The sequence below is a fragment of the Schistocerca nitens genome, chromosome 6 (assembly GCF_023898315.1).
Source record: "Schistocerca nitens isolate TAMUIC-IGC-003100 chromosome 6, iqSchNite1.1, whole genome shotgun sequence".
Classification (NCBI taxonomy): domain Eukaryota; kingdom Metazoa; phylum Arthropoda; class Insecta; order Orthoptera; family Acrididae; genus Schistocerca; species Schistocerca nitens.
The window spans coordinates 737,162,108-737,182,178 of record NC_064619.1 but is presented as its reverse complement, the minus strand read 5'-3'; the positions used below and the strand labels follow the sequence as shown (position 1 = coordinate 737,182,178).

Below are 20,071 nucleotides of genomic sequence, written 5' to 3'. Positions count from 1 at the left end.
TGAAGTGTTAATTCTGGGATGATTTTCATTATCTAGCTTCAGTTTGCGTATTGTCGTATTTTCACGTGCCGTCGCGGGACAGACATTCTACCAATAATTTAGCGTGGCGTTTGATGAAATACTCTCATCAAATTATGGCGAGCATTCTTTTCAACATTTAATTAGGACATTTATAGTTGCATCAGCGCATTAGACTCTGAACTGCTCTGTTAGTTAGGTTGTAGGGATACTTGTGTTTGTTATCAGTGAATTTCAGAATATACAAACTATTTTGGAAAATCATTTTTGATTAGAAATCCCGGACAATCTCCTAATTCCTCAGAGCTATAAGCTGCAGCTATAATAGCATTCTCAGATGAAGTGGGCGCTAGGAACTCTAATTACAGGCTTCACGTTTTGTTAAATCACTTTCTGGGTGCTAAAAAGTAAATAGAGAGCCAGTGTTGAGAACGGCAAAAGACAGCATTAACAACATTCTAAAAGCCATAAACTGATTCAACCTGCAAACTTTTATACAGCAACAACATTTTTCTCCTCCTACTCGCCGCCCCACACCCTGTTTCCAAACAGTCAACAAATGTTGTTTGTGTACCTTGTGTGATCACGGTCTGCAACTCACTGTTCTAAAGACAGATTGGTATTGGATGTCAAAGATACATTGTGTCGTGGAACAGCAATGTTCCATCAAATGGTGAGGTCGCCAGACAAAACATTAGTACCATGCCACATCACAGTGCAGAGTGCCAGACTGTGAAAGTGAGTTTATTAGTGGCCATTTATAATGCAAAAAGTTAATATGTAGTTTCTGCATTGAGGAATTAGCAGTGACAGTAGCTGAATTTATTTATGGCCAGATTCGTATTTGTAATACATATGCTTGACAAAAGTTACATGGTATGTGTTCTAACTGGGAACACAAGGAAACAAAGCTGTAAAAGAGATACAATTTCTTGGACCCTCATAAAGTCGCTACCCACATCAGGTGTCACTTGTGTAGTGCTGCACAGCAGACCTGGTGATGGCGGTCCTTGACTAAACTGCTTCTAGGGGCCACTTCATGTAGTTGTGGGCACACTGTTTGAATGCCAGTGTGCACTACATTTGTCATAGTGACCTGACTTATGTGTATGCTAGGAATAGTAGGTGTAATAATTGGTGAGTTACTACACGTCTCCTTCTTTGTGGGGTGTAAGACCAGGTGTCACTGTCTATAATGCTGTGACTGAAGAGACATCTGTGGCATCTGTAGTGGTGCCAGGGGCGGGAGACAAAGGCACAAGAAGTTCCCGATCTGCCAGGACCAGCGAGTACAAATGAAAGTGCACAGGACCGGCAGCAGGGGGCAGGAGCCATATGGATGTCAGAGTCTATGACAAGGGAACCTTGCACACAAAGCGATGATGATGGACTGCAGTGGAGAGTTTCTGGTGATAGAGACCCAGCTTCCATCCCTACTGACAGTGTTACCTGCTCAGCCCAGTAAGAGGCACTGGCGACAGGAAGCAAATTGTGCCATCGGTGCTGACGAATCCCTCACTGTCGGGGTAGACGGGCACAGCCAGGCCCATTCGACACCCAGAGTGCCCACAGCTGACAAAGAATGGGGCACCGGGCCCGAGGAGGGGATCTTGTGCCCATCTCAGGGAGCAGCTGGTTCCGATAGCATACATCGAGTCGATCTTTGGTGCGAACTGTGAGGATGAGGCGACCATGCTGGCAGTGGATGAGGACTTGAATCTGGGGTGGGCACTGTCCAAATACCCTGGCATAGAGTGGTGTGCCAACTGTGATGTTGGCAAAACTGGTGCCACTGGGACATGCCTGCCTGGCAGCAAGAGGTTGAGTAGTGTCTGTGGCTGACAGCCATGCAGGAGCTCAGTGGGATTCCTGACACCAGTTGGTGTCGCTCTGTAAGAACTTAAAAAATAAATGTGAGGGCCTTATTGGCTGGGAAATTTTCTACGTATGTACACATCTGTTTCTTAAATGTTTGGACAAGGCATTCTGCCCCACCATTCGACTGCGGATGGAAAGATGGCACTGTGATGTGGCAAATGCCATTGTGTGTACGCAGGTACTCAAAGGATTGTGCCACAAACTGAGGACCATTGTCTGAAACTGTGATGCAAGGCAAGCCTTCTGTGTTGAATATCTTCACCAGGACCTTGACATGCATCTGCTGTCACAGACGAATGATGATCAACATAAGGAAAATGAGAAAAAACATCAATTGCTAATAACCAGGGAGTGTCTAAAAAGGACTGGAAAAATGTTAGTGGACTTTTTCCTAGGGCTGTGTAGGGGCCATCCATGGCAAAAAAAGCATTGCTTGGTAATGCCTGCTGACCCAAACACTTGCAGCAGGCTACAACAAAGTGTTCCACCTCGGGATTGCTGCCTGACAGAAGCACATGGCAGCACGCCGACAGTTTTGTGTGAAAGAGCCCCTCATTGACCCTCGTGTAATAAACAGAGGGTCTCCTGCCACAGAGCAGCTGTAATCACAATGCAGGGAGTAAATCCTTTGATCGACGGGAAAATAACGCCATCCAAGAGGAAGGTTGTGGGATTGAAGGGACCAGACTGCTACGGTCATCGGTCTACAAGAGGGAGAGGTGGTGGTGCAACTCATAAAATTCCAAAGTGGGTTCAATGCTCAGCCCAATAGATGGTTGGACAACCTATGTTGTGTACTGCATATTACCTCCCGGAGCACTGGATCCTCCATTGTAGCAGAGCAGTATGGGAACTGGTGATGGGGAGCCATTCACCATGTGCCTCACCTCTGCATCTAGTTGAAAACCAAGCAGTCCCTCCTGGTCAGACGAGTGATCAGGGTGCATGGTGAGCAGGGAAAGAGCATCCATGTTTGCATGTTGTGATGTGGGACAAAAATGAATTTCGAAATTGTACCAGGATAAGAATAAAGTCTATCACTGCAGATGATAAGCAGCTTTGTCCAGTAAGAACACCAATAGGTTAAACAGAGAAACCAAGGGCTTATGGTCGACAATTAAATGAAATTTTTGCACCATACAACAACACATGAAATTTTTTTAAATCATAGAGCAAGAGAAAGAGCTTCTTTTCCCACCTGAGAATAATGTCACTGGGCCAATCTGAGTGTTTTCAACACAAAGGCAGTTGATTCAATGCCATCTGAATGGTGATGGGCCAGGACAACCCCTACCTTGTACTGGGATGTCTCTGAGGCCAGGTTGAAATTTTGCAGGACATTTTACAGTGTGAAGACTATCCTTAAGCCACACCAAAGCATGCCCACAGGGTGCACACTAAACAACAGGAGCACTTTTCCAAAGCAGTAGATACGAAGGGTGGGCGATAGTAGCCGCTCTGGGAATAAACTTGTGATAGTATGCCACTTTTCCCTCAGGGGCTGAGCATTCATTTGGTGGGTATGGATTTGGCAATCCCAGGATTCCTGAGGTGGGGACTGGTAAGTGCTGCCAGTCCTCTGTCGCCATGAGCTACTGACATGCTTCAAAGACCACAATATGGTGTGGCAGAGGGACGTTCTGTGTCATAGGCAATGGGCATCTTGGCTTGTCTGCCTGGACCATGAAGAAGGAAAAAAACCTCTATAAAAAGCCCTAAATATCAAGGTATGAGGTGCATGGCTGTGGGAATGGAACATTTGTTAGTGGTAACCTGCCATTCTTCAGCTGTTAAAGCTTACTCAGACATGCAGGGCTCTGTCTGAACAGACCTGTATTTCCCTAGCTGCTCATGTGACCAAGATGGAACCCTCAAAATTAAATTCTTTCACTCCCAGTTGAATGGGAATCGGCACCCAATCCAGCAATAGGGCTTATGTGGCCCATCCTCCTGACTCAGGGATCTTTCAGAGTACTTACGTTAATGGTAACAGAACGCATGCTGCTGGTCAGAATGCATTTTATAATTGTTAAGAGGAAGGCATCTTCGACAAAGTTTCCCTTTTTATATTCAAAAAGGTTTACAGGGAATTGCAGTGAATTTAAAATCTGTCAAGTGATTGTGCACTGAAACACTTGGTAGAAACTTTTAATTTCCAACAAGTAAAAAAAAAAAAAAAACACCAGAAAGTCAATCAGACAATTGTGTTGTGGAATGCTGTTGGTAGTAACTGTTGGTTTCCAACAAGTAAAGAACTTCCAGAAAACTCAATACTTGGGGAGTATGCAATAGAAACTGAACTGCTCAATACCTTGAACTACAGCGAAGGTGTTGTGCCTTGCAGGGATCTGATTGAGATTCTGAGGCAAGAACTGAAAGCTGAGTGGGCCAAAGAAGGCATTGTTGACATGCCAAACGTAATGAAAAGAGTGGATGGCAATCTGATCAGACCAGATTCATTTATACTACATTTAACAGCACAAAACTTCCAGACCATGTCATGATAGATTTGCTTTGTCTAAGCATGTGGCCTTATTTCTGCAACCCAGTGTACTGTTTCAAGTGCCAGTGCTTTGGGCACACTATTCTCAGTTGTAAAGGAGAAACCACTTGTTGCAACTATGGTAAGGCCACCCACAAAGGAGTTGGTTGTTCATCTCCTCCAAAGTGTGTCAGCAGCTCTGGGGATCACACAGTCTTGAGTAGAGACTGCTTGAAGAAAGGAAGAACCAGGACATAAAAACAACAAAGTGCATCCCTTATAGAGAAACCAAAAAGATCTAGTAGGCCATGCAGCTACCCATTTTTGTTGCCTCCTTTGCTTCCATTCTCAAACAGCCAGTCCAGAAAACCAATGCTGCTACACAAACCGATGTTTCTAGTGTCATCCCTAGTACCCGCATTTGTCAATGCACTTCTGTACTGCAGATTTCAGGTTCAAGATGGTAGGATACCTGCTATCATCAGTACATGGCTCTATCATATAAGCTCCCTGATATTAAGAGAGATACATGGCACTGAAGTAATCTATCTGGAGCTGAGTGGCTTAACTGTTGTTTCAGTCTACAAACCACTGAATATCCAGTGGCCATTCCAGTCTTACCCTCTGTACCTCAGCCATGTATATACGTAGGTTATTTCAACAGCTGTCATGCCACTTGAGGTTATAAAACGATGACGATAATGGAGAGCAACTAGTAGAACAGGTAGAAAGAAAAAAACTTAGTATTAGTTATGATGCCAAAGAAATGAAAACCTTTGGTTCTGCTAGGTGGCAGACTGGTACCAAACCTGACCTGTGCTTTCTCTCCACTGATTAAAACACACTTCCTTTGAGTCATACCAGAAAAGTCTTAAAAAGCTTCCAAAGAAGCCAGCACCACCCTACAATAATAAATACAGGCCTTGAGACACCTATAATAAATTCCACTAACAAGCAAAGATGGGTTCCAGGAAAGTTAACTGGGATCAGTACACTGGAGGTCGACAGCAACCTATGTTGGATAGCCCCAAAAGTAGAAAGCTACAAGAGATTTGTGGGAGTCATCATTGGTACATCCAAATGCAATGTACCACGAGGGCTCAGGAAACATTACATCCCTTGCTGGGATGACACAACAAAAAACATATATGCAGAATACCAACAGACTGAAAACCCTAGAGCACTGAATGAAGCCAGAAAGTGGAAATGGATGGACTTGACTTCCAGTTTAAATTTCATTCATTCAAGCAGAAAGGCATGGACATTATTAAGGAAACTTGGAACTGCTATGAATTTTTGCTGTCAGCAGCCAAAGAAAACAGCACCAGAACTAGCATTACTCATCGGATCAAGAGCTAAGAAGGTCTCTATGGACACAACCACCAAAGAAAAGATAAAGAATGAACTGAATGAAGAAATAGCTATCTTCATGATAACACCACCTTACCAGATTCCTTTAATGAAAGAGAGAAAAATGAGGCTATCAACACAGCAAAATTGTGGTAAGAAGCAGGACTGTATGGCATATTACATGAATTTATAAAACAGACTATGCTGGGGAACATGAAAGAACTAGGGTGAAGAGGTTCTACAGTTATGCACTCAAGCCTGGAAAAGTAGCTCAACAGTTCAGAATTGCACATAACACTAACAATCCTCAAGTGTGAAAAGCAAGTAGACGGCCCCTCAAGTTTCAACCCAGTTGCACTGCTAAGCACATCCTTCAAACTAATGGAGTGACTTATCCTTAGCAGAATTCAAGGCATAATAAATAATATAACTCCAGCATATCAGGCTGGCTTCAGAAGCCAGCGCAGCTGCTATGAACAGGTTTTAGCCTTGAGTGCCTACATTGAGGCTCGATTCCAAAAGAAACTAAATACATTAATGGCCTTTGTTGATCTGTTAGCAGCATGTGATACTGTGTGGCTAGCTGGACTACTGGTGAAACTAAAAATCATCTCCCAAGCAGAAACTGACAAAACTTGCGGGCCGTATGTTAACCAACCATTACTTCATGGTTAGTGTTGGACAAAACAGAGTAAGTTATTTACCATAAAAAATGGGCTTCTCCAAGGACAGATTCTCTTCAACCTGTGTACCAGTGACACGCCAAACACTACTAGCAAAACGTTTTGCCATGCCGATGACCTCGCTATAGCCACACGTACCAGCACACTTGTCCAAGAGTTTCCCTCATGGGTGACCTTTTCAATCGACTCAACCTCATGTGCCTTAATGCTGGAAAAACCCATGTTCCTTACAGGCTCCATGCATTCCTGTTCCCATTTGGACCTCCCACTCTGCACTGCCAAGCTTCCCCATTGTCTCAAGTGGTCCTTTCTCTCCGACACATACGTGAGCGACCATTTCCCATGTGCTATCCATTTGCTGACTCTTGCCCCACCTGCATGTAAATCCAATTGGAAGCTTTCTAAGGCTTACTGAAACTTTTACTCCTCCCTGGCGACCTTCGACGAATGTTTGCTCTGTTGTGATGACCAGGTAGATTACCTTATGAATGTTATCCTTATGACTGCAGGACGTTCCATACCTCGAAACTTCATCTTTACCGTGTTGTGTCCTGGTCCCGTCATGAACTGAGGCATGCCGCGATGTGATTTGCATGCAGGAATGTGCTCTCCACGCTTTTAACCATCATCCTACTATGGTGAACGGTCTTTTTTTATAAACAGTTATGTGCGTAGTGCCATTGAATTCTTCAGGAGAGCAAAAAAGCTAGCTGGATTTCATTTGCACATTCTTTTAGCAGTTTCAGTCCCTCTTCCGTCATGTGGGGCAACCTCCGTCAGCTCACTGGAACCGAGGTCCATTCCCCAATTTCTGGCCTGACCATAGCAGGTGATGTTATTGTGGAGCCTACTGCTATCTCCAACACCTTGGACCAATATTTTGCAGACATTTCAAGCTCCACCCACTATCACCACACCTTCCTCCCTCAGAAATGAGTGGAGACTCTGGTGATATCCTTGTCCTCTCAGGATTGTGAATGCCACACTGCCGCCGTTGCTATGAGGGAGCTAGACCGTGCTCTTACTTCCCTCCGATCTTCCTCCCCAGGTCCAGACCATTTTCACATTCAGATGTTGTAACACCTTTCACTTGCCGGCAAGTACTTTCTCCTTCATACAATCACATTTGTGCCTCCCCAGGGGCTCGCCACTCTTTAGCGAGTTCGTGCTTGACTACCATTGGGCCCCAGCCTTTGCAGCATTTTTTTGCCTTCCGTGCTGCATGTCTATCCTCTTGTTCTTTTTCCCCTTCCTTGGGGAACATGTCAGGGCTATTTTTGTAAATGTATTCTGTGCTTTCGGTAGTTAATATCATAATACTCTCCCCTGCTTTTCATTCCTTTTTCCTTTCTTTTTTCACCTTCTCCTACTGTTCCTCCACTTTGGCATTTGAGGTTCCTCTTTTTCTTCTTTCTCCCTGCGCACTCCTGAAGGCTGGCCCACGAGTCTGATGCGTAACAAGTGACCGGCTAACGCATAATTCCCAGCCACAGGCCACCAGGTAGGGTTCGCACGTACCCCCTGGTACAGGCCAGGCCCAGGGAGGCTGGATTACTTGAGCTGATAAGTTCTCGAATTGCTGATTGGTCCCTCTGTCAGCTGTTTGGGAGGTGTGACCTGAGGTGTGAACAGTCACCTAAGGTGGGTGTGCCCTCTTCTGAAAAAGGCCCCCATTTGGAAGGAGCACACCATCTGGCAGTCATGGGGGATTTTCTCACAATGAACCAATCATCTTCACAGTCAATAGCTACGAAACATAAATGGAATGAGGCTAACTATTCAAAGATCCTCCTAGCTGCACCATGGTTCCTCATGGCTTCACATACTGAAGACGGTAACTCCTTCACTACAGTAAATCAGTTTGTTATTCAGAAAGGTGTTGATGTAACTGCTGGCCCTGTGAAATCCTGTTCTCATTTACACAGTGGCACTTTGCTTTTGGAGACTACTTCAGATTTTCAAGCACTACAGCTGTTTGCACCTTCGTTCCTCCATGGGTGTCCTGTTTGTATTGAGGACCATCAAACGCTGAATTCGTCCTGTGGTGTTATTTACACTAGGCTGCTCAGTGGTCTGGCCGAGGCTGAAATCCGAATGTACCTCTCTAATCAGGGTATATAGCAATCCATCGGGTGATGAAAAAAGTAGATGCCTCCTTAGTGCCCACACATACTCTCTTGCTCACCTTTGATAGACTGGTTCTTCCATCAAAGATCAAAGGAGGTTATGAAGTATCACAGTCAGACTGTATATTCTGAACCCGATGTGCTGCTACCAGGGTCATCATTACAGCCCCAATTGAGAGTCATGTCGACACCTGGTCAAATGTGTAAACTGTGGTAGCAGTGCTCACAAGGGTGATTGTCTGCCTCCTCCTCCCACTGCATCAACAGCAATGGCGACCATGCCGCCTCCTCCTGCGATTGCTCCATGTATCTCAATGAGCGGGCTGTCCAGGAGATCTGGATGAAGGAAAAAGTGCCTTATTCAGTCGCTCACAAGTTGTTGGCTCATTGGAAACCCTGCGTTCTACCATCTCACACCTACAGTACTGTTCTTGCTACATTTCGCTCCACAAAAGATGTGGCCATGCAGACATGCAACCTCAAATTTAGCACCGTGGTTGTGAAGTCACTCAGCATCACGGTGGTGTCCCCGTCTCCTCCTCCAGCTGTTCAACACACCACCAAACTTTTGGCTCACAGTGTGAAGTCACCAGCTACACAATTGGCAAGTTGGAAAGAACAGAAGGAATATTCACATGAAAACTTCCTAAGTCCCTCCAGCTAACCAACATCTGAGTCTTTCTCTGCCAACTGGAAACACTCCAAGAAGTCAAACAAATGCAAACGGTCTTCTCCTTCACAGACTTGGAGAGCCTCTTCAACGGTATCACCACGTGATACCCTCGCCTGGCCAACCTCCATGTCGTTGGTGCGCACCATCAACTTTTTTTCTCCCCTGGACTCTGCAGACCAACAGAAGGAGAATGCCGACACTTCTGTAGATACCATGGAGCAGGACCCTCCTGCCTCCGTGCCCTGCAGCAGCAACTCTTTGAAGGCTGGCACTCGGCAGCTGCTGAGGTGACATCCCTTCATTTTTTCCTCGTCATGAATCTCCTCCAATGGAACATTCACAGTCTTCGATCCAACAAAGATGATTTATGGCTGCTCTTAGAATCACAGTATCAACTTGTTCTCAGGAAAAAAAAAATTCTGTCCCATGACTGCTTTGAGCTCTCACATTTCTTCCCAGTTCATTTTGACCTTCCCCCTGAGGACGGCATTCCATCTGATGAGGGAGTCATGCTGCTCATAAGACATGATGTTCATAGTCAGCCCTTCTCCCTGACTACCCATCTTCAAGCTGTTGCATACATTTTCCTTCCTCACTTGACCTTTTCCCTTTGTACCATTTACATCCCTCCGTCATACGATGTCATCAGGGCAGACTTCCTCCAGCTTATTGGGCAGCTACCTCACCCCTTTCTGCTGCTCGGCGACTTAAATGTGCTCCATCCCCTTAGGGGTTCTCCCAGAACCTATCATAGAGGTGCCCTCTTGGCTGATCTCCCCGATCAACTTAACCTCTTCTGCCTTGACACAGGAGCACTCATGTTCCTTTCAGATTCAGCGCACATCTGTTCCCATTTGGACATATCCTTCTGCACTGCCCAGCTTTGCCCATTGTCTTGAGTGGTCCGTTCTCTCTGACACATACACAAGTGGCCAATTCCCATGTGCTATCCGTTTGCTGACTCCTTCCCCGCCAATGTGCACACCAAAATGGCAGCTTACTAAGGCTGACTACAGGTTTTACTCCTCCCTGGTGAAGGTCAATGAGCAACATTTCTGCAGTTGTGATGACCAGGTAGAATATTTTACAAATGTTATCCGTACCATCAGAGAATGTTCCATTCCTTGCACTTCCTCTTTACTACGCCGTGTTCTGGTCCCTTTGAGGACTGAGGCATGCTGCAACACAATTCAAACACAGACGTGCTCACTGTGTTTTTAACCATCATCCTACGATGGCAAACTGTGTTCATTATAAACAGTATTGTGCACAGTGTTGTCACGTTCTTCGGGATAGCAAAAAAGCTAGCTGGATTTCATTCACTAGTTCTTTTAACAGTTACACTCTTTCTTCCATCATGTGGGCCAACTTCTGACGGCTCTCTGGGACCAAGATCCATTCCCCAATTTCTGGCCTGACAGTAGCAGATGATGTCATCGTGGACCCTATTGCTATCTCCAACACATTGGGTCGCCATTTTGCGGAGATTTTGAGCTCCTCCCACTGTTGCCCTGCCCTTCTCCATCAGAAACGAGGGGACTGAGGCTTGGGCAATATCCTTCTCTTCTAAGAATCATGAGTGCTACAATGCTGCCTTTTCTATGAGGAAGCTAGATCGTGCTCTCACTTCATCCCGATTCTCCACCCCAGAGCCAGACGATGTTCACATTCAGATGCTGCAGGCAAGCACTTCCTGCTTAATACATACAATCATATATAGGCAGAGGGCATGTTTCCCAGATGATGGCATGAAGCCACTGTCATACCCATACCTAAACCTGGTAAGGACAAACATCTTCCTTGTAGCTACTGCCCCATTTCTCTCATCAGGTTTGTTTGCGAAGTGATGGAATGTATGATTTATGTCGAGCTGGTATGGTGGCTCGAGACTTGCAATTTACTAACCACTGCACAGTGTGGATTTCGAGTCCACCGTTCTGCAGTTGACCACTTTGTCAATTTGTCCACCCATGTCATGAATGGTTTTCTGTGGAAATCTCAGACTGTGCTCGTGTTTTTCGGTTTGGAGAAAGCCTACAACACTTGCTAGAGGACTGGTATCTTTTGTACTCTCTACACGTGCGACTTCTGTTTTTCAGGAATTTTTAAAAGACCGAGTTTTCAAGGTATATGTGGGTTCTGCCTTGTTGGACACCTTTATCCTAGAAAATGGTGTGCCTCAGGGTTCTATCCTGAGTGTTGTTCTCTTTGCTGTCGCCGTTAACCCTATAATGACCTGTCTCCCACTGGGCATCTACAGCTCTCTTTTCGTTGATGATTTTGCTATCTATTGCTGTTCTCCACAGATCTATCTCATTGAGCGGCATCTTCAGCTGTGTCTTGATCATCTTTACTCATGGAGCATCAACAGTGGGTTTCGTTTCTCCACCGACAAAACTGTTTGTGTGAATTTCTGGTGGTGCAATTGGTTTCTTCCACCATCTATATGATTTGGGTCTGTTGCTCTTCCGTTCATTGAAACTAAGAAATTCCTGGGCTCATGCTCGATAGGAAACTTTCATAGTCCTCCCACATGTCTTATGCAGCAGCCCACTATATGCAGTCCCTCAGTGTCCTAAGTGTCCTCAATGGTACTTCCTGATGAGCAGATCACAGATAAAATCACCCTCCTCCATTTGTACTGGTCCCTTGTCCATTCGAAACTGTACTATGGGTGTTTCGTTTATGCATCTGGATGTCTGTCCCTTTTATGCCGCCTCAATACTATCCACCATCGTGGCATCTGTTTGGCCACTGGTGCCTTTTACACTAGCCCAGTTGAGAGTCTGTATTCAGAAGCTGCCAAAGTATCACTGTCCTAGTTCCTTGACTTTCTCCTCAGCAGATATGCATGTGGCTTGTCTGCCACGCATAGCCACATATCCTATACCTCTTTCTTCAATGACTGCTTTGATCGTCAATATGGGGCACGTCCTTCTTCTCTGTTACCTCCTGGAATTTGCTTTCAGCTCTCTCTCAGGCAGCTTAACTTCACACTACTTTCAACTTTTCGGTGGGTGCAAACCTTTCACTGCCTTGGCTTTGTGTGTCAGCCTGTGTTCACTTTGGCCTTCATTCGCTTGCTAAGGACACCACTCCAGCCTCTCCCTTTTGCCTTCAGTTTCATGACCATCACATCGAACTGATGGCTCTTTCACATCAAACTGATGGCTCTTTGACTGACCGTGGTGTCAGGTGTGCCATTGTCATTGGCATTGACGTTTTTCAGTATTGGTTTCGGAACATTGCTCAGTATTTACAGCAGAGCTCTTTGCCCTTTATTAGGCCATGCAGTACATCTGGCAACACAGGCTTTACAATTGTGTCATCTGCTCAGACTCACTCACTGCCCTTCAAAGCCTCTGTGTGCTGTACACTGTCCATCCCTTAGTGCAATGGGTCCAGGAAAGCTGTCACTTTCTCACTCTTGATGGAGCCACTATGATGTTCATGTGGGTTGCCGGTCATGTCAGTCTGACAGGAAATGAGGCTGCTGATGTTGCTGCCAAGGCTGTAGTCCTTCTACATCAGCCCGCTAGTTCATACATTCCTGATGTTCTCCTTGTAGCCATCTGTCAGCAGGTGGTGTCACTTTGGCATCACCACTGGTCCTCCCTTCATGGTGACAAGGTCCGTGTTATTAAGTCTCTCCCAGCAGCTTGGACGACCTCCTCTTGACTGTGTCACCATGAGGAGGTCATTTTAACTAGGCTGCGTATTGTGCATTGTCCTTTTAGCCATTGTCATTTGTTGAGTGGTGGTCCCCCACCACTCTGTGCACATTGCACTCAACTTTTGACGGTCCATCATTTTGTGATGGAATGCCCTTCCTTTAACCACTTACCTTTCATTTATGTTTGCCTTCTGAGTTATTGGCTGTTTTAGTGAATGACACATGAGCTGTCAACCACATTTTACTTTTTATTCGTCATAGCAATATGGTGAAGGCCATTTAATTTTTAGTTCTGGACCTCCGTTTCTTTATGGCGTGGTTTATAGACCTTTCTCCATGTCCCTGGTTTTAGCTGTCTTCACTTCTGTCGATTGAGATTGAGATGTAGTCGTTTTGAACTCTTCTTTGTCTTGGTGTTTAACAGTTTTGACATGAGCACATATGAAACTAGTGGTTTTTGTGCCCTAAAACAAAACAAACAAATAAACAGTCGCATTTGTGCATATGGCACTTTTCCCAGATGCTGGCATGAAGCCACTGTAATACCCCTACTTAAGTCTAGTAAGGACAAACACCTTCCTTCTAGCTGCTGCCCTATCTCTCTCACCAGCTGTGTTTGCAAGGTGATGGAAAGTTTTATTCATGGTCAGCTGATATGGTGGCTCGAGTCTCACAATTTACTAGCCATTGCACGGTGTGGATTTTGAGTGCGCCATTCTGCAATGGACCATCTCATCACTTTGTCAGCCCATGTTATGAACAGTTTTCTGCAGAAATACCAGACTGTGGTTGTGTTTTTGGATATGGAGGAAGCCTACAACACCTGCTGGAGAACTAGTATCCTCCGTACTCTATACATGTTGGGCCTATACATGTGGGACCTCCATGGCCACCTATCCCATTTCCTTCAGGAATTTTTAAAGTACAGAGTTTTCTGGGTACGTGTGGGCTCAGCCTTCTTGAACACCTTTATCCAGGAGGAAAACTAGTGGTTTTTGTGCCCTAAAACAAAACATAATCTTCTTTGCTATAGCCATTGACCCTATCATGGACAGTTTCCCGCCAGGCATCTCTGGCTCCCTTTCCATTGATGACTTTGCGACCTGTTGCAGTATACCACAGACCTACCTCCTTGAGTGCCATCTTCAGCAATGTCTTGATCATCTTTACTCATGGAGCATCGACAATGACTTTTACTTTTCCACTGACAAAACCGTTTTATGAATTTCTGGCAGTGCAACAGGTTTCTACCTCTGTCTTTACGCCTTGGACCTGTTGCTCTTCCATTCACTGAGCATATGAAACTCCTAGGGCTCATGCTGGACAGGAAAATTCTTGGTCCTCCTATATGTCTTACCTGCCTCCACGCTGTACCTTGTTCCTCAATGTCCTACGTGTCCTAAACGGTACTTCCTGGGGAGCGGATCAAACCACCACCCTCCTCCATTTGTACTGATCCCTTGTCCATTGAAAACTAGCCTATGTCTATTTCGTTTTTTCATCTTCGCATCCATCCATCTTACACAGTCTTAACAAAATCCACCATTGTGGAACATGTTTGACCTCTGGTGCCCTTTACATTAGCCTCGTTGAGAAAGTATTCAGAAGCTGCTGAACTGCCACTGTCATATTGGTATGATGTCTTCCTCAGTGGATACACATGCTGTTTGTCAGCCATGCCCCACCACCCGTCCTACGCCTTCTTCTCTGATGCCTCCCTTGACTGCCCTTGACACAGTGGGGCAGGCTCTTCTTCTCTGTTACCTCCCAGAGTTCACTTTCGACTACTGCTTCAGAAACTTAACTTCACACTACCTTCCAAGTTCCGGGTGGGTGTGAACTGTTCACTGCCTTGATTTTATGTGGCAGCCCATGTTTATCTTGGACTTCATTCGCTTTCTATGGACACTACGCTGAATTTGATCTGTCACTGTAAGTTGATCCTTGCATGCAACTTAGTGATAGCACCTCTCTGTACATTGATGGCTTTAAGACTGGCTGTAGTGTCAGGCATGCCTTCATCATTGGCACTGACCATTTTCAGTGTAGGCTTCCAGAACATTGCTTGATTTTTACAACAGAGCTCTTCACCCTCTGTCAGGCCACCCCCTATATCTGGTGACACAGGCTTTTCAATTTTCATATCCTCAAATTCTGTCAGTGCTTTTCAGAGCTCTGTGTGGTATACACAGTCCATCTCTTAGCACTGCAGGTGCAAGAAAGCTTCCACTCGCTTGCTGTTAAGGGAGCCACTTTGATGTTCAGGTGGGATCCTGGTCACGTCAGTCAGTCTGACAGGAAGTGAGGCTGCTGACTCTGCTGCCAAGGCTGCTGTCATCCTACCTTGGCCTGCTAGTTCTTCCAGTCCTTTGGATGAGTCCTAAGTTGTTGTCTATTTGCAGGTGGTGTCACTTTGGGTTCATCACTGGTTTTCTCTCCATGGAATAAGCTCTGGGGAACTAAACCTCTTCCAGCAGCTTGGCCAACCTCCTCTCGGCCCTCTCATCACGAGCAGATCATTATAGCTAGTTTGCATATTGGGTACTGTCCTCCTAGCCATCACCATTTGTTAAGTGGTGATCCCCCACCACTTTCTGCTTATTGTCATCAAGGTTCATCATTTTCTGACCAAATGCCTTTTTTTCCTTACCACTTATTTTCCAGTGTATAGGTGCTGTCTGAGCTATCAACTGTTTTAGCAAATGTCACGCTGGTTGTAGTCCACATTTTACTTTTTATCCATCGTAGCAATATGGCGAAGGATATTTAATCTTTGCTTCAGGACCTCTGCTGTCTCTGGGGTGTATTTTGTGGACCTTTCTTCAAGGGGAAGTCTTTGTTTTTAGCTCATTGCTTCTATCGATTGGGCTTAATGTATAGTTGCTTATCTAACTTCTTTTACTTATTCGCGCTTTAAGGTTATGACATGGGCACTTATGACTTCAGTTATTTTTGTCCAATTAAAGAGAGAGAGAGAGAGAGAGAGAGAGAGAGAGAGAGAGAGAGAGAGATGCTGTTTTGATTCCGCGTCTAACAGGATCCAAAGGTAGGATTCGACCAAGTTGATTTCTGAAAAGTATTGATGCCAAGAACAAGGACGGGCAGAGGGTTGAGTGTGATATGTGCCATGAAATAGTTTGTGCAACTTAACTCTCGGGCAAACAGATCTGAAAACTCAGAAGACAAGGGACCCATTTCATGATAAGACATGTGGTCCAACACTAGATGCATCGCATCCACGATAGAAAAACTAAAAGAAGCAAAGGCATCTAACCCAAACAGATTTTCAGTGCTCACATCATTAACAATTATGTGTATAATGGAATGGACTACTGACTTGTAAACTGTGTCAGCTGTGGCTTGGCTGAGAATAATAGGAATCTGCTGTTGGTTATAGCTTGCCAAGTGACACTCGACACATGTCAGTGGTGGTGGGGACCCCAGCCTGGTGTACGTTTTTATGTTGAGTAGGAGCACTGGTGCCCCCACGTCAACTTCTAGGATTAATGGCTTATCCATCACCTGCGCTTCAATGAAAAATTTGAAAAATTGTTCTGACCTGCAAACAATGGTGAATATAACAATGAAACAGTATGAATATCATGCCCATTGATTCCTGCAGTGACTCTTTGGGGGGGGGGGGGGGCTTAAAGATTGACGTACCGTTGCTATGTGACCTTTTTTTCGTTTGAGGCAAGATACCCAGTACTTGGGTCAAGCCACGAGCTCATGCTGTAGGAAACAAGGAGGACACAAAGAAAGTGGTGTTCACTGTTCCTATTGCCGACAACATGTTTGTTCATGTCAGCCCAATTGATTGGCTTGTTTGTATTGCAGCTACCTCCTCTGACCCCCCCCCCCTCCCCCCTGGTGCACCACTAGGCTCCATGTGCCAATACTGCACACTATCAACAATGGCAACATAACTCCAACCCTGTAACTGGTGGCCCACAGCATGGGAGACATTGAACGACTGTGCAATGTTCAAAACCTCTTGTAACATAGGATACTGAAACTTAAGGGCAAGTTGATGCACCTCCTTATCTGAGCCAGGATGAAAGATTGCATCTCTGATCATTGTGCACACATAACACTGAACTGGCATGACTGTGGCCATAAAGCTTGGTCACGTAAGCTTGATACAGTTTCTGCAGCTGTTTGTGACATTGTTAGAATTCATCACGTGCAGCAACCATATGCATATGCTTGTGGTAATAGGATAGGAAACAACACACAGTGCCAAAGAAAAGTGGCACTGATTCTTATAGAAGAGGTAACTGGCACAGCAAGTGATACATATGAGGCGGTATCCACCATAAGGAAAGAGCCTCAAAGACCTCCGTGGCAGCACCTGAGTCTGTGTCAACATAGCTAACTACTGATCCAACACAGCTGTTGCAGAAGGGACTGGAATAAAGCCTCCATGGGAGAGTCGAATGGCAGAAAGACTACAGAATCTGAAACCTGCAAAAATTCTACCCTTGATGTAACTACTTGTGTTCTAATTAGTTACACAAGGAAACACATGAAAAAGAGGTACAATTTACTGGGTCACAGGATAACACCCATAAGAAAACAGTGAAAGTAGTTTACATTTCTCAAAGACATTAATAACTGAGGTGCTTGAGCCCCATGCACGCCCATATAAAGATGCTATCAACATTAGGTGTTGCTGGCATGGAGCTGTGTGTGCAGAGCAGACATGGTATGTTGGTGAGTGACAGAGCTACCCCTGGTGACCGCCTCAGGTAGTTGCAGGTACACCGTTTTGAGTGTTGGTGTGCACTATGCTGGTTAAGCAGCTTGACTTACATCTGCTTTGGGCACTAGGTATAGTAATCAGCGTGTTACTGCAATATGTTCTACACAAGGCAAGGACCTGAGTGAGTGGAAGAAATATTGAACAAACCTTTCACAACTTCAGTATTTAATTGTTCAAGATAACATATGCATATAAACAGTATAACAATAATTAGAAGGCAGCACACACTTCCTTTACATATCATTTTCTATTGTCGCAAATAACTTTAAGGGGGGGGGGGGGGGAAGAAAAGAAACTGAAATTCTATCCCTTAATGTAGCCAGCTCTTTCACTATTGAAACAAATTTCGTAATAAAAATGCTTTAGGATGACCATGTGCATTGTTGGATTTTTTGTTAGCCTGTGTATTGTGAATATTTCTCTTTCAAATATTGACTCCATCCCGTGGGAGAACACTTACAGGAAAACCATTGACACAATTGAGTCAAAATCTGAAACAGAATTGTCAGTGAAGTACAACACTTAGCACTGAAAGCACATTTGTTAGAGGCATCAATGTATAGATAGAACAGAACTGCCCCCGAGATGGAGAAAACTGCTGCTCATACAAAAAAGAATATTTTAGAGTATGCAAACATTACAAGCAGAAGAAATTTTGAGAATCTTCTAGAAATGGTAAACAGTGAATAAAAAATATTTGCCGGTGATCAGATTTGAACTGGCAACATACAGCACACCAGACAGTGATGGTAACCACTGCTTCTCACTGTGTGCAGTACAGCTCATGGCAGTATCTAATTCTCATGCAACCTTCATATGAAAACAAAGAAAAAAATTAAATTAAGAAGCCCAAAAAGCACAACGTACTTGACTATAACATAAGTGTAGTGAGATTAAGTTCAGTCACTCTCATTATACCACTGTTTGCTATGTTCCATGCCATTCTATTCCATTAATGTTTGTTGTGAGACCCACCATTTCAAATACATTGTGGGATGTTTTGACATGATTGTCTAGGTCATAAACAAATGTTCAGTGGTAATCAGATAAAGTTGATTCTTTAATTTGTCATACACACAAAGTTTGGACCTGTATCACTCATTTTCTCCCAAATAGATTTTTTCTGTGTTCACAATGTAAGCACTGACCAAGGTGGCACAGAAGTTAGTATAATGAACTCACATTCAGGAAGATGACGATTCAAATTCCAGTCAGTCCATCCAGTCTTAGGTTTTCCATGATTTCTCTTAATTACTCAAGGCAAATGGCACGATGTTCCCTTTGAAAGTGGATGACTGAGTTTCTTTCTCATCTGTCCTTGATTTGAGCTTGTACTCTTGTCTGTAATAACCTCATTGTTGACAGGATGTTAAACTCTGATGTTCCTTCCTTCGTTTTTCACAATTTAAATGCTAAGCTTCCAGTAAGAGTTAATGGTCACACACAGTCTATACTGATGATACTCAGTATGTGATAGAGTATACATCGCAACACAATAGTTACTTCTTTGATTCTGGCTTGACCATGTGATCAGTTTGGATTCTGTGCTCCTGAACCTGCACTGTGTAGCTTCACTGGTACAGATCTCTACTGCAGGTTCTTGACTGCCATGATGCACCACCCATAACTGATCAGAATTTCTTCTGTTATTGTGTAACTGCTTTCTACTATACTGCTCCCCACCCCATTTTGAAGCATTTCCTATTCTGTTTCCATTACTTTGTCTCCTTAAAAATTTGCGTTGTGTCTCTTTATCATTCTCATATTTTGCTTTTCTGCAGTTGACATTTTTTTAATGTTTATCCCTTATATCTGATAAATAAATCACATTCTATCTTCATTTGATTGGGTTTTCAAATCTCGTCTGATGCAGTCTCCAACAATCAGTCTTTCTTTCTCATCCTGTCTGGTAAGTCTCCCCTGACCCAGGATTCTGGACAACTTTTCCGAACTCTGCCCCCTTTCCTAAACCAACTCTGCCCCTTTTCCTAAACCTCACCAGTCCTTTTCCTACACCTCTCTTCCTTCCTCTTCAAGCCTTCTGCCAGAAGAATGAGCGAGCCACTGGCTCCAAAAGCTTGCCCACTTTAATACCCTTACGTGTGTGCTCTCCTGTGCTTTCTGAGTAGATTTGTTTATCTATCCAATTCATTACATTTGCAAAAATTAATTGTTTATATTTGATGATAGCAAAGAAGGGAAAGCAGAAAGGTGGAAGGAGTATATAGAGGGTCTATACAAGGGCGATGTACTTGAGGACAATATTATGGAAATGGAAGAGGATGTAGATGAAGATGAAATGGGAGATACGATACTGCGTGAAGGGTTTGATAGAGCACTGAAAGACCTGAGTCCAAACAAGGCTGCGGGAGTAGACAACATTCCATTAGAAGTACTGACGGCCTTGGGAGAGCCAGTCCTGATAA

General features: G+C 44.5%; 1 protein-coding gene across 1 annotated transcript in view; it reads left to right on the top strand.

The window, feature by feature from the left end:
- Positions 1 to 20,071, top strand: part of LOC126263611 (Bardet-Biedl syndrome 4 protein-like) — a 152,217-nt gene that overhangs the window by 55,975 nt on the left and 76,171 nt on the right. The window contains exon 7 of the mRNA XM_049960698.1: positions 9,592 to 9,598. Within this exon, the coding sequence (XP_049816655.1) occupies positions 9,592 to 9,598 (7 nt within the window). The remainder of the gene's footprint in view (positions 1 to 9,591; positions 9,599 to 20,071) is intronic.